Genomic DNA, 19,899 nt, shown 5'->3' with positions numbered 1-19,899 from the left:
TTTTGAGAAGCTTTAGAGTATTTTGGTTTGTTTAAAACTTTTAAGTTACTACGTGATTCCTTACAGTCTGGATCACTTCAGTGTTGATGTTCTTTATCACCAGCAGGGGGTGCGGCAAGAGCGCTGTATTTACATATGACCTCACTTCCGCACGGACACAAGTTGGCGGGAAGCTCACACACACACACACACACTCTTACTTACAGATACCTTACTACAGTCACACACCTTCACACGTTCACACACACACTCTGAGCAGCATGTCTGTCAGGCTGAACTGTATAGTGGCGGTTTGCCCTGATATGGGGATCGGGATGAGCGGAAATCTGCCCTGGCACCCGATCAGACTCAGGTAAAACACTGTTACTCCTTATTACAACTATACGGGTGTTCTGATGAGTTATGCTACCCATCTATATGTGCTTCGTAAAGGCACTGCGCATGCGCCGACTTACTTTTTTTATGTGTTAAGTTTTTCATGATAATTCCTTATGTTTTTATTAGTAGCATTAAACAGCCTGATTGAATGTTTGAAAAGCAGTTAAAACATAGCAATGGTAATTTACAATTATTTGAAAAATACGATTTTACCTTTAAAAAAAATAAATACTACTAGGGTAGCACTGTTTGACCAGTTTGCACAACTTGACAGAACACCGGTCCACCTTAAAAAACTCCATCACTCTCATTCTGCTCCAGCACTTAAGGTGGACTGGATCTGTCTCGTTAGAAGCTAACGTACTGTAACCCAGCGCTGGATTGTGTACATATCATGTATAATTTTATTGTTTAATAAGAATAAAATGTGTACCTATCTTTTATTTTGTAAAAGCTTTTCTACATTTTCAAAATAAGGCTTTCTTCCCAGCTGTCCCAGTGGCAGCATCAATCAAACAATAGCTAAATGTGCTATAAAGTTGTAATAATTCAACTATATTTATCAGAATAATGTGAATAGGTTAATAAAGATGCGGATTTTGTTTTCCAGCAGGAGTTGGCACATTGCCCACACTGCCAAAAGTACCAACTGATCTTATATACAGTGGCTTAAACCCTTAAACCATAAACATAATATTTCACTGATTTTTTTTTTTTTTTTTTTTTTTTTGAAAGACCAACACAAAGTTGTTTGTTAAGTGGAAAGAAGATTATGCATGATTCAAAACATTTTTTACAAATAAAAAAAAATAATATTTTAAAAATAGCTGTTCTTTGCTTTGTATCAGGTTTGATAGGCTGTTTTACTTCAGGTTAGCAACATTAGCTAACATTTCTAAACTCTCTTGTTTCTTCCTTTTTGAGTGATTTTAAATAAACTTGTACATTCCACCTGCAATTATATTTTCCTGTAGTATGTAGCAAGTTTATTAAAGTAAAAAAATGTGTTTTGGAAATGTGGAGTTCAGGATTCAGGAGTTCAACAGTGCAGTTTGTTTTATTACAGGTTAAACTCCAAAGTCTGAACTGTAATGAATGTTCAGTGGGAGGGGAACAGCGGTTGACTGAATGGCAAATTCTAGTCATTGTACGTCTTTTCTACATGACCAGTCAAAAGTTTAGACATACCTTTTCATTCAGTGTTTTTACATTGTGAATGTAGCCATACAGACTCTGAAGGAACACATAAGGAATTATGTAGTAACTTAAAACTGTCAAACAAACCAAAAGCACTCATTTAGGTGCTCTTATTTTCGAAGCGGTTAACTTGCGTTTTTTGAGGCTGATCACTCTAATTAACTTATCCTGTACAACAGAGGTAACTCTCACTTTTTATTTCCTGGGGCCGTCCTGATGAGAGCCAGTTTCATCATAATGTTTGCAACTGCACTTGAGGAAACTTTCAAAGTTCTTTAAATGTTTCAGATTGACTGACCTTCATTTTTTAAAAGTAATTTTCTTTTTTAGCTAAGGTACTTGCTCGCAGGTTGGAGGCTGTACTACCAAAGGTAATTAAACCCGACCAAACTGGCTTTGTGACAATGCGATATGCCTCTGATAACATACGCCGGCTACTAAATATTGTGGATTTTCTTGATAAATCTAAACACCCCGCACTTATAGTTTCACTTGACGCCGAAAAAGCCTTCGACCGCGTCGAATGGTCTTTTCTTTTTGCAACACTTGAGAAATTTAATTTAGGGCCAAATTTTATTAAATTAGTTAAACTTTTATATTCCGATCCCCGAGCTACAGTTCTTACCAATGGACAAATGTCACAAGTTATACATATTAAAAGAGGAACAAGGCAAGGATGTCCTCTGTCACCCCTATTATTTGCTCTGGTGATTGAGCCATTAGCCGAGTTGATTAGAACAGATGCCAATATTTTGGGTATTGACGTGGGAAATGAGGACCATAGAATCTCTCTTTACGCTGATGATGTTTTATTGTTTATTTCTAACCCTGTCCATTCACTTCCCAGAATATTGGAAAATATTGCTCAATATAGTACACTTTCTGGTTATAAAATACATTTTTCAAAATCCATGGCACTGCCATTCAATGTCCCTACTTGCTCCTCTCAATCCTTGTCTACTTTTTTGGGGGATGACTTCCCATTCCATTTGGTTGTTGATGGATTTAATTATTTGGGAATTTAAAAAAAAAAAAAAAAAATATTTGCCCCTGGTGAATAAAATTAAGGTGGACTTGGTTATCTGGTGCTCCCTCCCATTATCTTTTTTTGAAAGGATAAATGTTCTGAGAATGAACATTCTTCCTCATTTTCTATATTTATTCCAGTCCCTTCCTTGTTATCTATCCAACTCTTTTTAAAGGATTTAAACACTTACTTTTCAAGGTTCATCTGGAACAATAAAAAACCTAGACTTAAATTTACCAACTTAAAGAAACCTAAAGAAAATGGGGGTACAGGTGTACCAAACATGCAACTGTACTATTGGTCAGCTCAGGTTAAACACATCATTAGCTGGTGTACCAACAGAAGTGACTCACTGTGGGTTAATATGGAATCCAAATCATGCTTCCCTCTTTCACTATCTCATTTACCTTTTATTAATAATGTGGAAATGTTGAAAGATGTATCTGATTCTTTTGCTATATCCAATACTCTGCTGACCTGGAAAGATGTTAAAAAGTATTTAAAAATACCTGTTTGTCTCTCTGTGTCTTCCCCATTCGCACTCAACCCAGACATTCCCTCTCAGTTGCATAACACAGGATTCCTTGAATGGTTTAAACGAGGAATCAAGTGTATTTCTTGTCTGTTTTCAGATGGGACCCTGTTGCCTTTTGGGGTCATTCTGGAAAGGTATAGTCTATCAAAAGCCGATTTTATAGATATCTCCAGATTAGACATTTCTTTAAGTCTCTTCTAGATAAGGGGGAGTTGCGGGTTGAGATGACAGAGATGGAAACACTTTTTTCTAAAAAGTACGATTCAAAAGGCCTGATTTCAAGGGTATACACACTATGTTGTCTAATGAATCCTCATCCACTCTGATAAGTTTAAAGGCTATTTGGGAGAAAGATCTGGAAATTGACTTGGATCAGAATTTATGGGACTTTGTTTGTGTGAACTTGTTTCCCAAGTGCACTTCAATTAATGTGCATGAACTTAATTTTAAGTTCATGCATAGAATCTATTTAACACCAGTACGATTACAGAGGATATACCCAGAGAGATTCAAATGTCAGACACAGAGAGGTACATTTATTCACTCTTTTTGGACCTGTAATAAAATTAAACCATTCTGGAGGGAAGAGCATCTGGTTATTGAGGATATTTTCAGTGTAAAGTTTGCTATGTGCCCCGCACTGTATTTGCTGAATGCTCAGTTGGATGACATGTTTGATGCCCAGTTGAGAAAAGTTTTCATTCTGTTGGTTTTTATAGCCAAAAAATGTATTTTGTTGCTTTGGTCTTCCAAACAAGCCCCATCATTGACCTTATGGCTCTCTAAGTTGACATCTCTCCTTCCTCTTGAGAAACTGACTTATGACCTTCGCCAGAGGTCTGAGAGCTTCTGGCGGGTATGGTCCCCTCTTTGGAACTATCTGGAAGATCTTGGGTAGAGCCTATGAGAGACTACCTTCTGTTGTTTTGTATCCTATGTGTGTGATCGCTATGAATGTATGCGGGTATGGCGCTATCAGTGTAAAAATTTTTGTTTGTTTCTGTGCAACCACAAAAAAAAGTAATTTTCTTTAAAAGTTGAGCAGTTCTTGCCATAATAGGGATTAGAAAATTACTCAAAAAGAGATACTCACTGTATACCAACTCTACCTCTTCACAACTTTATAACTGATGCTCGCAAACACATTAAGAGGCAAGACATTCAAGTAATTAACTCTTGATGAGTTCAGCACAGCTGTTAACTGAAAGCTGAAAATTCCAGGTGACTCTACCTCATAAAGCTGACTGAGAAAATCAAGCCAAGAGGTGCAAAACTGATCATTTAAGCAAGAGGTGCTATTTTAACAAATCTAAAATATAAAACATATTCTGGTTAAACCCTTTTTTCATAATGTATTGTGTACAAAAAAGAAAAACACTGAATAAAGGCCCTTGACCCCTCACAGCTTACCAATGCACAGTATGGTAAATATGGTTGACCTGTCCTGTGTGTTTTTTTTTTTTGCAGCAAGGAATTTAAACACTTTCAGAAGATGACCATGACTCCAACTGTAGAAGGCAAGCATGCATCTTTATCATATTTTACCTTTTTAGATAAATACACTGTAAAATTGACTAGGTCTGGTAGGTGGGAGGGTTTATACAGTCCACTTCAAAAGTATTGGAAAGGTGAGGCTGATCTCATTAGTTCTGCTGTAGACTGAAAACACTTGGGTTTGTCATTTAAATATTATAAAAATTTTAGCTTGTATTTTCATCTGGATCTGATGCACAGTTCAAAAGATTCAGCACCTTCTGATGAGCACATCCTTTCTTTCTCCAAACTTAAGCTTTTACATCACCATTGGTAAAGGTTAATCTTTGTCTCATCAGTACATATTCAGTCCACAGGCTTTTCTTTAAACTTCCAAATTGGCCTTTCTATTCTTCTTGCTAATTAGTGTTTTCCCATCTTCTGCTAAAGCCGTACTGTTGTTTATAAAGTTCTCTGTGAACAGTAGATTATGATACCTTCACTCCTGCCCTCTGGAGGTTGTTGCTGATACTAACAGTCACTAACAGTTATTTTAGGGTCTTTCTTTACAGCGCTCACAATGTGTCTGTCATCAATTGCTGTGTATTTCCCTGGTTTACCGGTGGGGCATCTGTTACTTAGTACACCAGTGAAGACTTTCTTCTTCAGGACATTTCATGTGGTTGTACTGGCTATGGTTAATATTTGTGCTCTAATGGACCTGATTGATTTTCAATTTTCTCTCAGCTTTACAGTTTGTTCTTCACGCATAGACTCTCATAGCTCTCTGGTTTTCATGTTGGTTATTAGGGGTGTGACGAGACACTAATACCACGAGACGAGAGGAGACACGATATTGGGGTCACGATAACGAGATTTAAAAATTAAATTTTAAAGAAAACTTTTTTTTTTTTTTTTTTTTTTTGGACAAAATCATATGCCGCAAACTTAACAGACTGGTTTCTCTCACACATTGATTCTATAAGGAATAGAAATAAGAATAAAAAATAAAAATACAACTTATATAGTGCAAAAAATAAGTGCAAACCACAACCAGTCATATTAAGACTATGGTTTGTGTTTTTTTTTTTTTCTCCTAAATCTCTTGTAATTTAACTATTCATAACCATAACCAGTCATATTAAGACTATGCTTGAAGTGCAAACAGAGACAAAACTTTTTTTTAATACAGTACAGAGCTAAGGGATTAGTACAGCTGTCTATGAAACAGTCACGTGTAGGATTTACTTACAGTATTTATATATGTTTTGTGTCTTGTTGGTCACTCTGTTACCGTTTATTGTTTTCACTGGAGCCAAAATGCAGCCAGATATACAACTTAAAAGTAGCAGAAGCATCTTCTATATCAGGGGTATTTAATTATATTAAATAATTAAGTGCTATATCCTGTAAGGTTGTTTGCACTGAATGATGTAAAAATATAAAAGAAGAAGAAGAAGAAGAAGAAGAAATGCCTCTCTGGACAGATTTTGTTTACATTTATCCCGTCTCTCTATCTCGCGCTCGGCGTGACTAGTTTCCGCCTGTTCTCGGGCTCCCTATCTCCGTATTAAGTCGTTTTTTCACGGCCGTGGGACCGCGACCCTGACAACACGGGTTCGATCCCGCGTGAGGAGCGGTGTGTTTATTTATTTATTTATTTATTTATTTATTTTCCTTACCGCGTCTGCACAGATCTGATTGACTGAAGAGAGCGTTTGGTGATCTTACCCCGCACGTGATTGGTCTGAGAGTTTACTGCGCCGCACAATTAAATCCTTCTCAGTAGTTTATCGGTTTGGGTCCGCATTGGACAACGTTTGGGTCCGGACCGCGGCCCGCCCATTAGTGACCTCTGTTCTATACAAATTCCTGAATTTTCCTCTTCTGCTCTCGAACTCGCTGCTACTGGGTTGCCAGATCCCTCTTAAAAAGTCCAGATTAAACTGTTTGTTTTTTTCTCCCGCGAGACGGGTTTAAGCTTGACGAGAAATATCGTCACATTTAATCTCGCGAGATCTCGTGGCACCCCTATTGGTTATTCCTCTAACTATAAATGCTCATACTAATGAATTGAATAATCAGTGTATCTGGACACGCCTGGGCAATAAAACACACCTGACAATCACATGTTCCACTACTTTTGCTCACAAGAAAAATGGGTGAGTTCATACAAAATGTGCTGAATCTTCTGAACTATGTATCAGATCCAGATGTAAATATCTGTAAATAAAAGCTGAAATCTAAACAAATGTTTTCAGTTTACAGTAGAAATAAATAGATTGACCTCACTGTTTCAATCCAATTTGAAGGGGCCAATATACCTTGCAAATGGGTAAGTAAATGGTATACAATTAGAAGTAAATTCTAGTTAATGATATATCAAGATTGCTAATTATTGTGTTTTTTATTAAAACACATTCTACTTAGATACACAGTTAGATATTTAATCATCAATTGTACAGCATGCTGTGTTTTGGTGTTATAAATAAACACTGTTATATTAACATTATTCAGTTTTATAATTTTGAATGCTTTCGCTATTTCACTTGGTCATATAGCAATATGAGGTGTTTTGTTTTTTGGTCATATTGCCCAGCCTCATGGGTGGTACCTGTGGTATGTGAAATACCTGTATCCTTGTGTGTAATCTGGTGTATTTTGTACAAATGTTTTACCAGGTAAAAAGAACGTGGTCATAATGGGCAGAAAGACCTGGTACTCGATACCTCCACAGAACCGGCCCCTCAAGAACAGAATCAACGTTGTTCTCAGCAGAGAGCTCAAGTAAGAACATGTTTTAGCTAATCTTGCCCACCTAATTTTGATGGGAATTCATTTGGAGTGAAACGGTTCATTGGCTAAATGCAAGCAAATTTTTACAGAAGATTATTTCACCTTCTAGTGTAAAGCCATAATACGTAGACCCAGTTACTGAAGCAAAGAGAAAGAAATGCTTTAATATTATCCTTAATTTCAGAAGGTACAGTGAAGTTGCTAGAATCAACTCTTTGGTGCCTGCAAATATCATATTTTTGGTACTTTAAGACCCACATAAAATTCTTTAATTTTCCTAGAAATCACTTTGTGTATGATTTTTACCAACAGTAAAGCCACTTAGCTGAAGTACAGGGATATAAGGGTGAATTTTCAATAAAGTTTCTCCAGCACTAAGGCTGGGTGCAGCTGCATTAGCATTAGCTGCTAACCATAGCGCTAGCTCTTTCGCCATTCAGAGACGAGTATATTGGACTGTAGTCTGCGTGTTTACTGTGTTAAAACAAGCTAAGCTGGACGAGCCGCTAGCTTATACAGGCCCGTAGCCAGCATTGTGATGGGGGGATCTTTTTCCCCCAAAAGTGGACTTCATTTGGCTCTCTACTCCAATGCCCCCTAAATACACGAGCACACTTCAAACCTTTTAATTTAGACATATTTTATTTATTATAAGTTTGTTGTGAATCTGTTGTTGCTGTCCTTATTTGTTCGTCTGTTGCTCCCCACTGTTAACATAAATTTGATATAAATGTAAGTGTTACTCAAACTTCCTACATCTGTGATGTGACTTCATTGTCTGTCTCTGTTGCTCACCTCAGTTGTCTGTTGCTTTGTTTCATTGTCTCTGTTGCTGCCCTCCATTGTCTGTCTCTGATGTTGCTGTCCTTTATTGTCTATCTCTCTACTATTGACATAAATAGATAAGAATTACTTCATTAGGAACACTATCGGTATGGTCATTAAAACTTAAACATGAATTAATAATACTATAAATTGAAGTGTTCGGTCTTATTAAAATCTTCCTATAACTGTTCTGGGACTTCGTTGACCCCCCCCTCCCTTCGCTGAACTCGGCGCCTGATTGGCTGACAGAGCTCATTTGCATACCGTCTGGTCTGTGAGGGTCTGCTGATTCATTAGATATGCGTGGATTCGTGGAGCGACCAATAATCCGCTTTTAATAACGCGTTAAAGTTGATATAATTTTTTTCTGCCTCAAATTATTTCAAGCACTGTTTGGATATATGTGAGAATTACTGGTGACTGGATTGCGTTTTGAAGGTAAGAGTGTGGGGGAAGCGCTGGAGGGAGTTGGGTGTGTGTCTCGAGTGTCCTGAGGTAAACACAAAGCGAAAGACAAGCAGATTTAAACTCTAAACACAGTTCCGTAATCCGGAGGGGCAGACGGTTCGAATGGTGTATAACATGTCCGCATTCGATCAAATATGGACGTACGAAAAACGTAAATATGAAAATAATATTTCATAACTTTCATAAACCAGGCATATTTTCTGAAAGGAGATACGGCTAAATAGGCTAGATAACTGAAAAGCTTTAAAATGGCATATTGGGTGTCTATATTGAACCTATAAGTATTCATAAACACAGCCAGATATTAGATATGATATTTTTCTGGCCCGCCGGCGGGCCAGGGCGTGTTGAGAGGTTAACCCCCTTTTTACACCTCTATACTGTATTTTATATATGGCCTTAGGAGCAACAGGCATGTTGAGAGTAAAATACACCCTAGCTTGATCGTCAGAATTGCAAAGTGAGTGACTGAATGTTATTGTCACTTAACCTACATTTCTTAAAAATCAACTAAAATCCAGACTTTGGAGTTATCGCAATAATAACAGTAATAATCCGGTGTTACATGTACAATATACTATTGGGCTAAGCCGAGCCCGGCACTTTTAACGCAGGGGGTTGTGGGGGATGGGGGGGGGATCGAACTAACCCTAAAAACTAATATTTATATATATATATTTTTTTTAAATAAAGAATCACAGTTTTGTTTATTTAGGTGCTTCCCCATTAGAAGGTAAACATGGCAACACCCTTGCACACTTCGATGTAGGCATCATTACTAGTGTCCCTAAATGTGTTTTATAATCTAGTGCACCTTATGTATGCAAATAGACCAGGAAATAGACGTTTATTGATAGTGTGCCTTATAATCTGGTGCGCCGTATAGTCTGAAAAATGTGGTAGTTGCACCCGACGGACGTGTCTAATTACTATTCATTGTTGTCAGTGACAAGATCAGCATTTAAAGGGCTTGGTATCATAGAGTGTGGAGAAGTTGAATAGGATTACAGCCACATTAAAATCTAAAATTATGTTGTTATTGTAAATGAAGAACTGTGTAAGAATATTGGAGCTGAGGATAGATAGATTATCCCAAGGCTCCATTAGGAACCTCTACAACTCTCCACATGCTGAGAGGTTTGGCATATTGCAGCGTTACATATTTGTTACACACTACTTATATGTGTGTGTAGCTTACTAAATATGATCAAGAGTTGCTTATTTATTGTTTCTGGTAACTTTCATCTTACTTCCGAATAGCTTTGCAATGTGACACTTCTTCTGGTTGCAACTATTCTTTTTTAGACGATGACTATGAAATATATTTTATATACAACTTTTACAGTATGATTATGTTAGGGTTATGTTATTTCACGATACTTCACAGCATCTGTGTTACTAAAGAGGATAAAATACTCCTAAATAAGCAAATACTAGGAATTATGGCTTTATTGGTGTCAATTTCACACAATTTACCAACCAATATTCTTCACCTCAGATTTAGTCTATTTATTTGATTATAGTGTCACCATGTGGAATAATGAAGCAGTAGCTTTATTAAGGTACATTTTGGGGCGAGTCTTAAAGATTAGAGTGCCTGTATTTAAATAAATATCCATATTTTACACCACGTATCAATAATACAATATATTACACTATTGATATATTTTAACTGAATGTGTTTTGCCTTTTGTTTTAGGGAGCCTCCAGAGGGAGCACACTATCTAGCATCAGACTTCAGCTCAGCACTCGGCCTGCTGACCACTCCAGAATTATCATCTGAAGCTGACCAGATCTGGGTCATCGGTGGAAGCTCATTATACAAGGTGAGAGGAGTTTAATCAAATGCTACACTATCAGTCTGCACATGGGGAACTGGGGCAGGCTGAGATGGGTACATGCAGTTCCAGAAGTTTTTTTCTCATTTTACTTTCTAATAGTCTCTTCTTTTTTAATATTAGTCTTTATCCAGTCGTCAGATGTGTGTTCCTCTTTTTAAGGAACCAAGGTGTTCCTAAAAATCCCACAGAAGTAAATTTACTTTTAAAAATTCTATAATGACTCATACAGTCCCAGAAATGGTAGTGTTCCAGCATTAATCTTTCTCCTATGGGGTCTATCAACAGACTTATTTGATGATGTTTAGATTGGGGGACAGAGAGGGACTAGTTTGTTGTGGATGTTGAGACAAACACACACACAGTACTGTCCTTTGTAAAAGAAAAGTGCGTTCATATATATATATATATCTATATATATATATATATATATATATATATATATATATATATATATATATATATATATATATATATATATATATATATATATATATATTTTTTTTTTTTTTTTTTTTTAAAGAATACTTGACATGGCGAAAGTGCATACTTTTAACATTAATATTAATACGTATTTAAATACATACTTATATAAGTATATTCCAGTTGTAATTAAGCTATATTTCAATACAACATAAAACCATTAGGTTCTCCTTGTGAGTGCAATTTTTTATAACTTCTGCAAACATAAGATTTATTTTTTTTTATTTTTTTTCTCTCTTTCTATACATAATTTCATATATTGTAAATGTACTAATTAACACATTGATGCACATATTGTGTACACCTTAAAGCTATAGGGAAAAAAATACCCTAAAGTGCACTTTAAGTAGTATTTAATGCCAAGACGTATATATTTTCTATCAACACAACATGTTGCTTGAAAATACATTTTATGGAAATACAGGGAAAGTATATTTAATGTGTATTTTCATAAAGTATGCTAAATTTAAAATACCCTTTTTTGTATTTTTTACCTAATTTGAACATACTTTTAATGCTCTTAGGTATACTTTTCTTTTTACAAGGCGTGTCACTGCTGCCGTAGTCATCTATAATTTCTGTGCCAACGTGTGATGAAAAAAAAAAAACACTTAAAGGTTGCGCCTCCTTAACCTAATAACTTGGTTCTGCACCCTTGGTGGCAACAACTGCAATCAAGCTTTATTGATAACTAACAACAAGTCTTTCACATCTCTGTGGAGGAATTTTGTTCCACTCTTCTTTACAGAATTATTTTAATTCAAACACATTGGACGATTTTCCAGCATGAACGTCCTGTTTAAGATCATCCACAGCATCACCTTTTTTTTTTTTTTTTTTTTTTTTTTGAGTCATTTAAAGGTGGATTGATTCTGTGCTTTGGGTCATTGTCCTGCTGCAAAACCCAAATACACCTGAGCTTGAGGTCACTAACAGATGGTCAGATATTCTCCTTCAGGATTGTCTGGTAAACAGCAGAATTCCTGCTTCCATCTATTACAGCAAGTTGTCCAGCAGTCCCAGACCATTACACACACCATGTTTTACGTTCAGTATGATTTTTTTGTGTGAATTTTTATAACTTTTCAAAAAGTTCCTTTTGCCTCATCAGTCCACAGAATGTTTTCTCAAAGTTTCAAGACCTTTATCAGGACTTTTGGGAACTTATCTATTCTTTGTAGTCGTCAGTGTTTTTTGGCCTTGAAAGGAGCACAAACAGAAAACCCTTGACCCCGGTTAGATTTACAGGAGTTTGCATGTGACTGACCTGACTGCTGTTGTAACACAACCATGTGATGAAAACTCAGACCGGTGGAAGCAGGGGATGGGAACCAGGGCACGCTGTCCACTGAACCTTCTATTAAAGGATCGATCATTTTTTGGAGGATTCTTCTACAGAAGGATAGTAATTCTAACTGTACCCCAAAATTCATAATCTATCACCTCAGGAGCCACAAGCAAACATTTTGCCATGGCCCTTAAGTCCATCACTGAAAGCTGACGTAGCAGTGCAATGAAAAGATCCTGGAATCACAGAAAAAATCACCTGAAACAAGAACTGATACAATCTTGTATAAAAAGCATTAACAAGCTGTGATCCTCATAGTGGAAGTTTTACTAAGTACAAATCATGCAGGGTCATCTTGCTTTAGTACATTTTTACTATTTGAAAAAAAGTAAGGGATGAAAATATAAAAAAGTAAACTTGCTTAAAATATACAGTGTGCTCACAAAATATTTACATAATACTTAATGTTTGCGACAACATTTCTACTACATGGTGGCCAACATCTATAAAATAGGTGGTATGTATCATAATGAATGGTTTCCTACAGTGAAGAGTTACTTTAGTTCCTCCACACAGCACACTCTTCACTCTACAGTCAGTTGCCTGGGGAACTGTGCTGCTCAAGGACGCTTTCACAAAAGCTCGTCCACCATCGTATTCCTTCACCCCCACACATCTGCTGAGATCAGTATGTGCATCACTACCTTTAAAATCTTGCTTTTTAGTGTAATTGGGAGGGATTTGAGCTGAAGGACGGTCCTGACTGTTGACCCGTGAAGTACTTTTAATAGTCCGTTTTGATCTATATTAGTCATAAGTCCCTGTTTATTACTGAAATGGATATTTGTGCATATTTTGAATGGCTCAGCTCTTGCTTTCTTATATTTCAGGTGTGTATATATATATATATATATTTTTTTTTTTTTATTATTATTTTTATTTTATTTATTTATTTATTTTTATTACTTTTTTGGGGGGGTTTATGCATTTCATTGAATATATTTTAAGGTTCGTTCGGTCATGAAAAATCTGGAAAAGTCATGAACTGGATAAGTTTAGGAAAATAAAAATACCCACTTTTCCAGGTTTGAAAAATTCATGGACATTTGGTCTACAAATCTTTGTGTTGTGGTTTTTTTTTTTTTTTTTTTTTTTTTTTTTAATCGATGGAAATTTTTATTTGGTAATTTAGCCCTACACAATCTAGCTCTCAGGATCTGACATATATTTTATTATTAAAAATGTATGGCCTTGAAGGCATTGAAAAGTCATGAAAAAAATTGCAATTTTTTCTTTTTTTACATGGTGGCACTGTATGTCTACAAAGCAAAAAGTGTGGTAGAGAGAGCCCTCAATACTTAACACAACTGGTATTATTGTATGTTTATAGTGCTCTACTGTACAATACAGTTCTTTACCACACTCTTTATTGACTCTGGCTGTTTTCCAATCAAAAGGTATAAATTGTACAGTTACAATATTAACATTAGCTGATCTAACTTAAGCCTAAGCATTTGTTTGTTTATTGAAATAACCAGCTGCCTTTCACTGTAAATTTAACTGTTTGAGTAGCACTACTGAAGTAAATATATGATTAAAATAGCACATTAAATAATTTAAAAAGCAAGACAAACATATACGTAGATACCAGCAGATGACATGTCTCTCCAAACCATCACTGATCATCAGTAAATTTTACATTTCATTTGTTAAATCAAGGGAGCAGAGTCTGGAGGAAGAGTGGAGAGACACACAGTTCAAACTGCTCGAGGTCTAGTGTGAAGTTTCCACCAATCAGGGATGGTTTGTAGAGACATGTCATCTGCTGGTGTTGGTCCACTGTGTTTTATTATCAAGTCTAAAGTCAGTGCTGTGTTTTCCCTCAGCCGAACAACTTTTATGGAGATGCAGATTTCATTTTCCAGCAGGACTTTTTTTTTTTTTACACATAAAATACATCACGCTTTGTGTAATACATCTACATAATATGAGTTTTACATTTTCAACTGAATTACTGAAATAAAGTAACTATTCAATGATATGAACATTTTTGGAAATTAACTAATAAATACAATACGACCAGAAACCGTTTGATATGAGCTGACTGGATATTCAACAAAAGTGCATAAGAAAATAACTCTTAAAAGTGGGCGTGGCAGAATAAGGTGGATTCAGGCTGCGCGTGGCTGCTTGCACTTTGTTAAAGGGAAAAAGAATGGAAGAAGATGATCTCAACAACTGTCTAGATTTTTAAGACCATTCTTGCTGATCTATGCAAAAAACACTTGTGTAGGAAAGGAAAGGTTTAGCTGATAGGTACATGTAAAAACAAAATAATAATCACTTTCTCTGTTGAAATTAAATTAAATTCTCTCTTTAATTTAAATTAAATGTATCTGTCTGTTTTCTCTGTTTGTTTTGTTCTGTTGAATTATTGGTCTATAGTGATAGTTATTATGTGTATTGTTATTAAGTTTATAGTGTATAGTGTTTATACTGCAAAGCTATCTGTATGTCTTATTTTATATTATATTTTATTTTATTACTCTTCTTATAAATATTGTTCTCTGCACATTGGTGGGAATCTGCACCCAAGTTTTTCACTCACATGTACACCTGTACTCTGTGACGTGACAATAAAAATCTTGAATCTTAAATGTAAAAAAAATTGAATTATAAAACTTGAAATTTTTGTACTTTACCAACAGGAGGCAATGGAGAGCTCTGGACCCAAGCGCCTGTTTGTGACGCGGATTCTGAAGCAGTTTGATTGCGACACGTTCATTCCCAAGATCAACCTCGACAAGTACAAACAACTGACTGAGTGAGTGAGAGCCTAACCACATACTAATACACCATACTAATATACACGCCAAAAGTCACAGAACAAAAACTAGTTACCGTCCTTTCTGTGTGTGCGCGTTTTAATAACATTTCTTTTAGCTATTCTAACACTACTAAACTCTTATTCAGACTTGGCGATTCAGTGTTTGGGTAGTTTTACCACGCTGAAGCCCCAGAATCCGCTCTAAAATCATAAAAACTGACAGGAATGGTGCCCAGCTTTGACCGGTGTTCTGTCAACCTGTGCTACCTTGTCAAACCGTGCTTCCATAGTGGTTATTTAAGGTCTTGGTAAAACACGGAATCCACCGGAGATCCGATGTAAACCTATAGGTACTTACTAGGGGTGTGACGAGACACTAATATCACGAGACGAGACACGATACTGGGTTCACAAGAACAAGACGAGACGAGATTTTAAAAAATTAATTTGAAAGAAAAAGTCAAAAATGAAAAAAGGCTTGAAAACAAACTAGTTTTATTTGACAAAATCATATAACGCAAACTTAACAGACTGGTTTCTCTCACACATTGATTCTATAAGAAATAGAAATAAGAATAAGAATAAAAAAATAAAATAAAACTTTTCTAGGTCTTATAAAGTGCAAACAATAAGTGCAAACCACAACCAGTCATATTAAGCCTATGGTTTGTGTTTTTTTCTCCTAAATCTCTTGTAATTTAACCACGCAGATCCATAACCAGTAATATTAAGACTATACTTGAAGTGCAAACAGAGACAGAACATTTTTTTAATACAGTACAGAGCTAAGGGATTAGTACAGCTGCCTATGAAACAGTCACGTGTAGGACTTATTTACAGTATTTATATATGTTTTGTGTCTTGTTGGTCACTCTGTTACCATTTATTGTTTCCACTGGAGCCAAAATGCAGCAAAACATACAACTTAAAAGTAGCAGAAGCATCTTCTATACAAATACCTGAATTTTCCTCTTCTGCTGAAAGCTGCTCTCACTGCTCAGCCGCTAGCACTACTGGGTTGCCAGATCCCTCTCAAAAAGTCCACACTAAACTGTTTTTTTTTTTTTTTTCTTCGCGAGACAGGTTTAAGCTTGACGAGAAATATTGTCACATTATAATCTCGCGAGATCTTGTGGCACGCCCCTAGTGGCACACCCCTAGTACTCATACAAGATAGCTAACGCTACCTGGCTGACTAGACGGTGTGACGATCCATGGTGGGCGAGGCAGGGAATACTAATTCACGTAGTTTCAGGTGTTTTTCTGAGTATTTTCTTTTCTAAGCTACTGCAGATAATGAAGGTTGAGGAAGAGTTTCATGTGCAGCATCATATACAACTCTGTGAAATACAGTAGGTTTCTCAAAGAACAAGAAAAAGTGGATTTTAGTAGAAAATATACCTTTTTACAACACTAGTATTGTTGTTGCCAAATGAATATAATTTTGGTCTGAAAGAATCTGCATTTTTTTTTTTTTCTTATTTTGACCGTTTCTCATTTTCTACAGATAAATGCTAATGCTAAGTTACAATATTTTTATTTGGAATTTGGGAAAAATGTTGTCTGTAGTTTATAGAATAAAACAACAATGTTCATTTTAAACATTTTTTTTCTGGAGCTGTATATTACATGTGCAGGAAATAAGTGGAATTTGACATTTTTGGATAAGGGCCAGTGTTCACTGGTTAAAAACACTGTGTAAGTTTAATGTGTCAGATAAGGTCAGTCAAAAAGATTTCCTACCTTTGTTATCTCTCTAAGGAAAACATCCAATTTAGCTCCCATGAGCCTTTTAGCTCTCCTCGACCTCCACAGCTACAGACCCTGTACACTTTCTAAAAAGAGCCTTTTTTTTGGGTCGCAATTCCCCTATTGTGGTGAATTTTGCATTACAACAGAGCAAATGGATTTGTTGGCACAACAAACACACATGCCTGGCTTTGAACTCAACACTAAAAAGCAGATAAAAATCAACAAAGGCCCTTAAAAAAAAACAAAAAAAAAAACACACACGCTCTCTTCTAACATAAAAGTGGCATGAGCCATCAGCGCGTAGTTCTACCTAATGTCAAGTTACTGCACTCAGCAGTCATTTGGAGAGCACTTACAGGCCAGTGGAAGCACAACACTACCATTATTATCTTTACTCCTCGGTCATCTGACAGATGCACGGAGCAGGACGAGCCCCTTGTTTACGGGAACAGACATCTGTCTGTTTAAAACGCTCTGATGAATTAACCCTGCGCAGCGACGGCTAACCCTCGTGGGGGTTTTCTCAGTGGACATGTTACCTTTGACAACAGAAAGCCGTGAGCGGGAAATAAAACATTTTTTTAAAATTGTATATGCTCCAGGAAATTGTATAGGATTCTGGCTAGGGCAGCAGGATATTGATATTTTTATATAAGATTTCAGCAGACATCAGTGATCCAGTATGCAGAGATGTAAAGTAGAGATGGGACCCCCGATCCGAGACAATATCGGTATAATTTAGTTCGGAAATACAGTTAGCATCGCCACTTAGCCGTTAGCCATCTCTATTAAGATCTGCAGTCTGTTAGCCTAGCTAGCAAGCTATTGTGAATGTAATAAGTCTTAAGTGAACTACAGCCATAATTTACATCTAATATCAAACCACAGACCCTACCCACTCTAACCAGCACTAAGAAATCAATCAGTTATTAAAAAAAGTGATTAATTCAGCTCGGAAATACAGTTAGCATCGCCGGTTAGCCGTTAGCTATTGCAGTTTATCCTCTACTCTACCTGTCATAATGAAAGTCTCCTGCGCAACCATTGCAAAAATGTAATATTTAATGTATTTAATATTTAACTTTTTTATATTTAATAAAAATTTAAACATTTAAATTGAAAGGAAACTATTGTGCATTTGCATTTAAAGTGTGTCAAATAAATGACTTAAATGCATTTACATTAAATGCACTTGTGTATAATCTTCACTTGTTGTCTGTTTCAGCCTCATTATGTAACCTTAATCATTGTACTGTTAATAAACTAAAAGTATCAGCATTTGTATCGGCAGTTTTATATCGGTTTTATGTCCCATCACTAATTTAAAGTAAAGTAATGCAGTACAGATACTTTGTTACCTTAATTATACCTTGCCTGGCCTTCCTATTCAACCCTTCTGGTGCTCTTTCTGTACAGCGCTCACAATGTTTGTCATCAACTGCTGTGTTTTTCTCTGTCTATATGTTCAACATATGTTATGTAGTACACCAGTGACGACCTTCTTCTTCAGGACATTTTAAACAGCTGTATTGGCTATTGGCTATTGCCAATATTTGTGCAAAAGTTCTGATTGATTTCCAATCTTTCCTCAGCTTCACAATTGCTTGGTTTCACCCATATGCATATATAATCTACATATCTAAAAAAAAATATATAAAATGTAGATATACAGTACTTTTTATTGTTTGAATAATCAATGTAACAGGACACACCTGGGCAACAAAATATACCCGACAGTCACATATTTCAATACTTTTACTCACAAGAAAAATGTTTGGGTTCAAACAGAAAGTGCTAAATCTTCTGAACTGTGTATCAGATACAGATGTAAATACCTGGAAATTAAATCTGACATTTTGTATTTTGTCTCATATATTTTACACATTTTTTAAATATTAATTAAATTATACCCAGATGTTTTCAGTCCACTGCAGAACTAAGTGGATTGACATCCATTTTTTAATGCTTTAAGAAGGAACTTTACTAGAGCATTAAGCAAAATTTGAATGTCATTGAAAAGTTACTTTAACTTAGTTAATGAAAATGTGAAGCTCATATATTATATAGACGTATTGCACACAGAGTGATCTATTTTAAGCATTTATTTCTTTTATTGTTGATGATTATGACTTAAAGTCAATGAAAACCCAAAAATAATAACCCAGTATCTCAAACTAAATTAGAATATTATATTAGACAAATTGGTACTTCAACAGAGGGAAGCATGAAGTGCTGTAAGATTTTGTGGGAAAACAAAACTGCACTGATTTTAGACTTGATAATAAAACACAAAAGTTATGTCATGTCATCTGCTGGTGTTGGTCCACTGTGTTCTAAATCGTGAGTATATTTCACATTTTGAACGGGAATTACTTTGTTTGTTCGTTTCTTTAATACATAACTTAAGAGCTCAAAGTTCATTCTTTTGTTTTCTCTTTTTGTGTGCAGATTCCCAGGAGTCCCCTCTGGGTTACAGGAGGAAAATGGTCTGCAGTATGTGTTTGAGGTGTATGAGAGCAACGACCACTGTTGACAGTACTGCAAGATGTTTTTTCAGATGTCTCTTTCAGCAATGGAGGTTTACAGTTCTCTTTTGTAGGCTGACGAAAAATGGTTGAAGCTCAGGACACAAGTAGATTAGATTTGTTCATCTGAAAAATAATAAAAACCCATTTTTTTCTTTTTTTAATTGTTTCTATTGATTGTTTTGTCTCAATACTCATACATGTGTGTTCGACTTGCCCTTTTAATCTTCATTATTTGTCTCAGAGTACTACAAACCAATCACAAGCTCATCTCCATAAGCCTGAGCGAGAAGTGGCTGTTGTTCAGCATGACCCACATCAGTCTGGCCCGTCTCGCGTCGCTCATGAATATGCATTCAGTCTTTCAGCTGGAGGACTAATTACTGGCCAGGTTTCTCGTGTGGTTTTCAGGCTGGGTGACAACACTGGAGTATCACCTCTACACACACACACTCTCACACACTTCCCTCCAAACTCGTCCCTCTAA

The 19,899-nt window shown here is 36.0% G+C and overlaps 1 protein-coding gene across 2 annotated transcripts; it reads left to right on the top strand.

Moving 5' to 3' along the window:
- The first annotated feature begins 148 nt into the window (after window positions 1-148).
- dhfr (dihydrofolate reductase) lies at window positions 149-19,576 on the top strand. Of its 2 annotated transcripts, XM_022668248.2 has the most exons (7): window positions 262-352; window positions 1,906-1,946; window positions 4,605-4,654; window positions 7,292-7,397; window positions 10,399-10,525; window positions 15,017-15,132; window positions 19,336-19,576. In XM_022668248.2, exons 3-7 carry the CDS (start codon window positions 4,630-4,632, stop codon window positions 19,418-19,420), a joined length of 459 nt encoding a protein of 152 aa, XP_022523969.2. In that variant the 5' UTR covers window positions 262-352; window positions 1,906-1,946; window positions 4,605-4,629; the 3' UTR covers window positions 19,421-19,576. The 2 variants fall into 2 exon arrangements, with proteins under 2 accessions (XP_022523968.2, XP_022523969.2); XM_022668247.2 differs by lacking the exon at window positions 1,906-1,946 and having other exon boundaries at window positions 149-352.
- Window positions 19,577-19,899: the final 323 nt, after the last annotated feature.

This window comes from Astyanax mexicanus, chromosome 22 (genome assembly GCF_023375975.1).
Source record: "Astyanax mexicanus isolate ESR-SI-001 chromosome 22, AstMex3_surface, whole genome shotgun sequence".
In the NCBI taxonomy this organism is placed as follows: domain Eukaryota; kingdom Metazoa; phylum Chordata; class Actinopteri; order Characiformes; family Acestrorhamphidae; genus Astyanax; species Astyanax mexicanus.
Note: the sequence above shows the minus strand (reverse complement) of the source record. Positions and strands in the feature narration are given on the sequence as shown.

Excerpts from the sequence above, each read along its gene's own strand:
- dhfr (XM_022668247.2), top strand. The coding sequence starts at position 261 with ATGTCTGTCAGGCTGAACTGTATAGTGGCGGTTTGCCCTGATATGGGG. Across the intron at positions 4,655-7,291 it reads CATGACTCCAACTGTAGAAG|GTAAAAAGAACGTGGTCATA; the intron begins GCAAGCATGCAT and ends ATGTTTTACCAG. Across the intron at positions 7,398-10,398 it reads GTTCTCAGCAGAGAGCTCAA|GGAGCCTCCAGAGGGAGCAC; the intron begins GTAAGAACATGT and ends CTTTTGTTTTAG.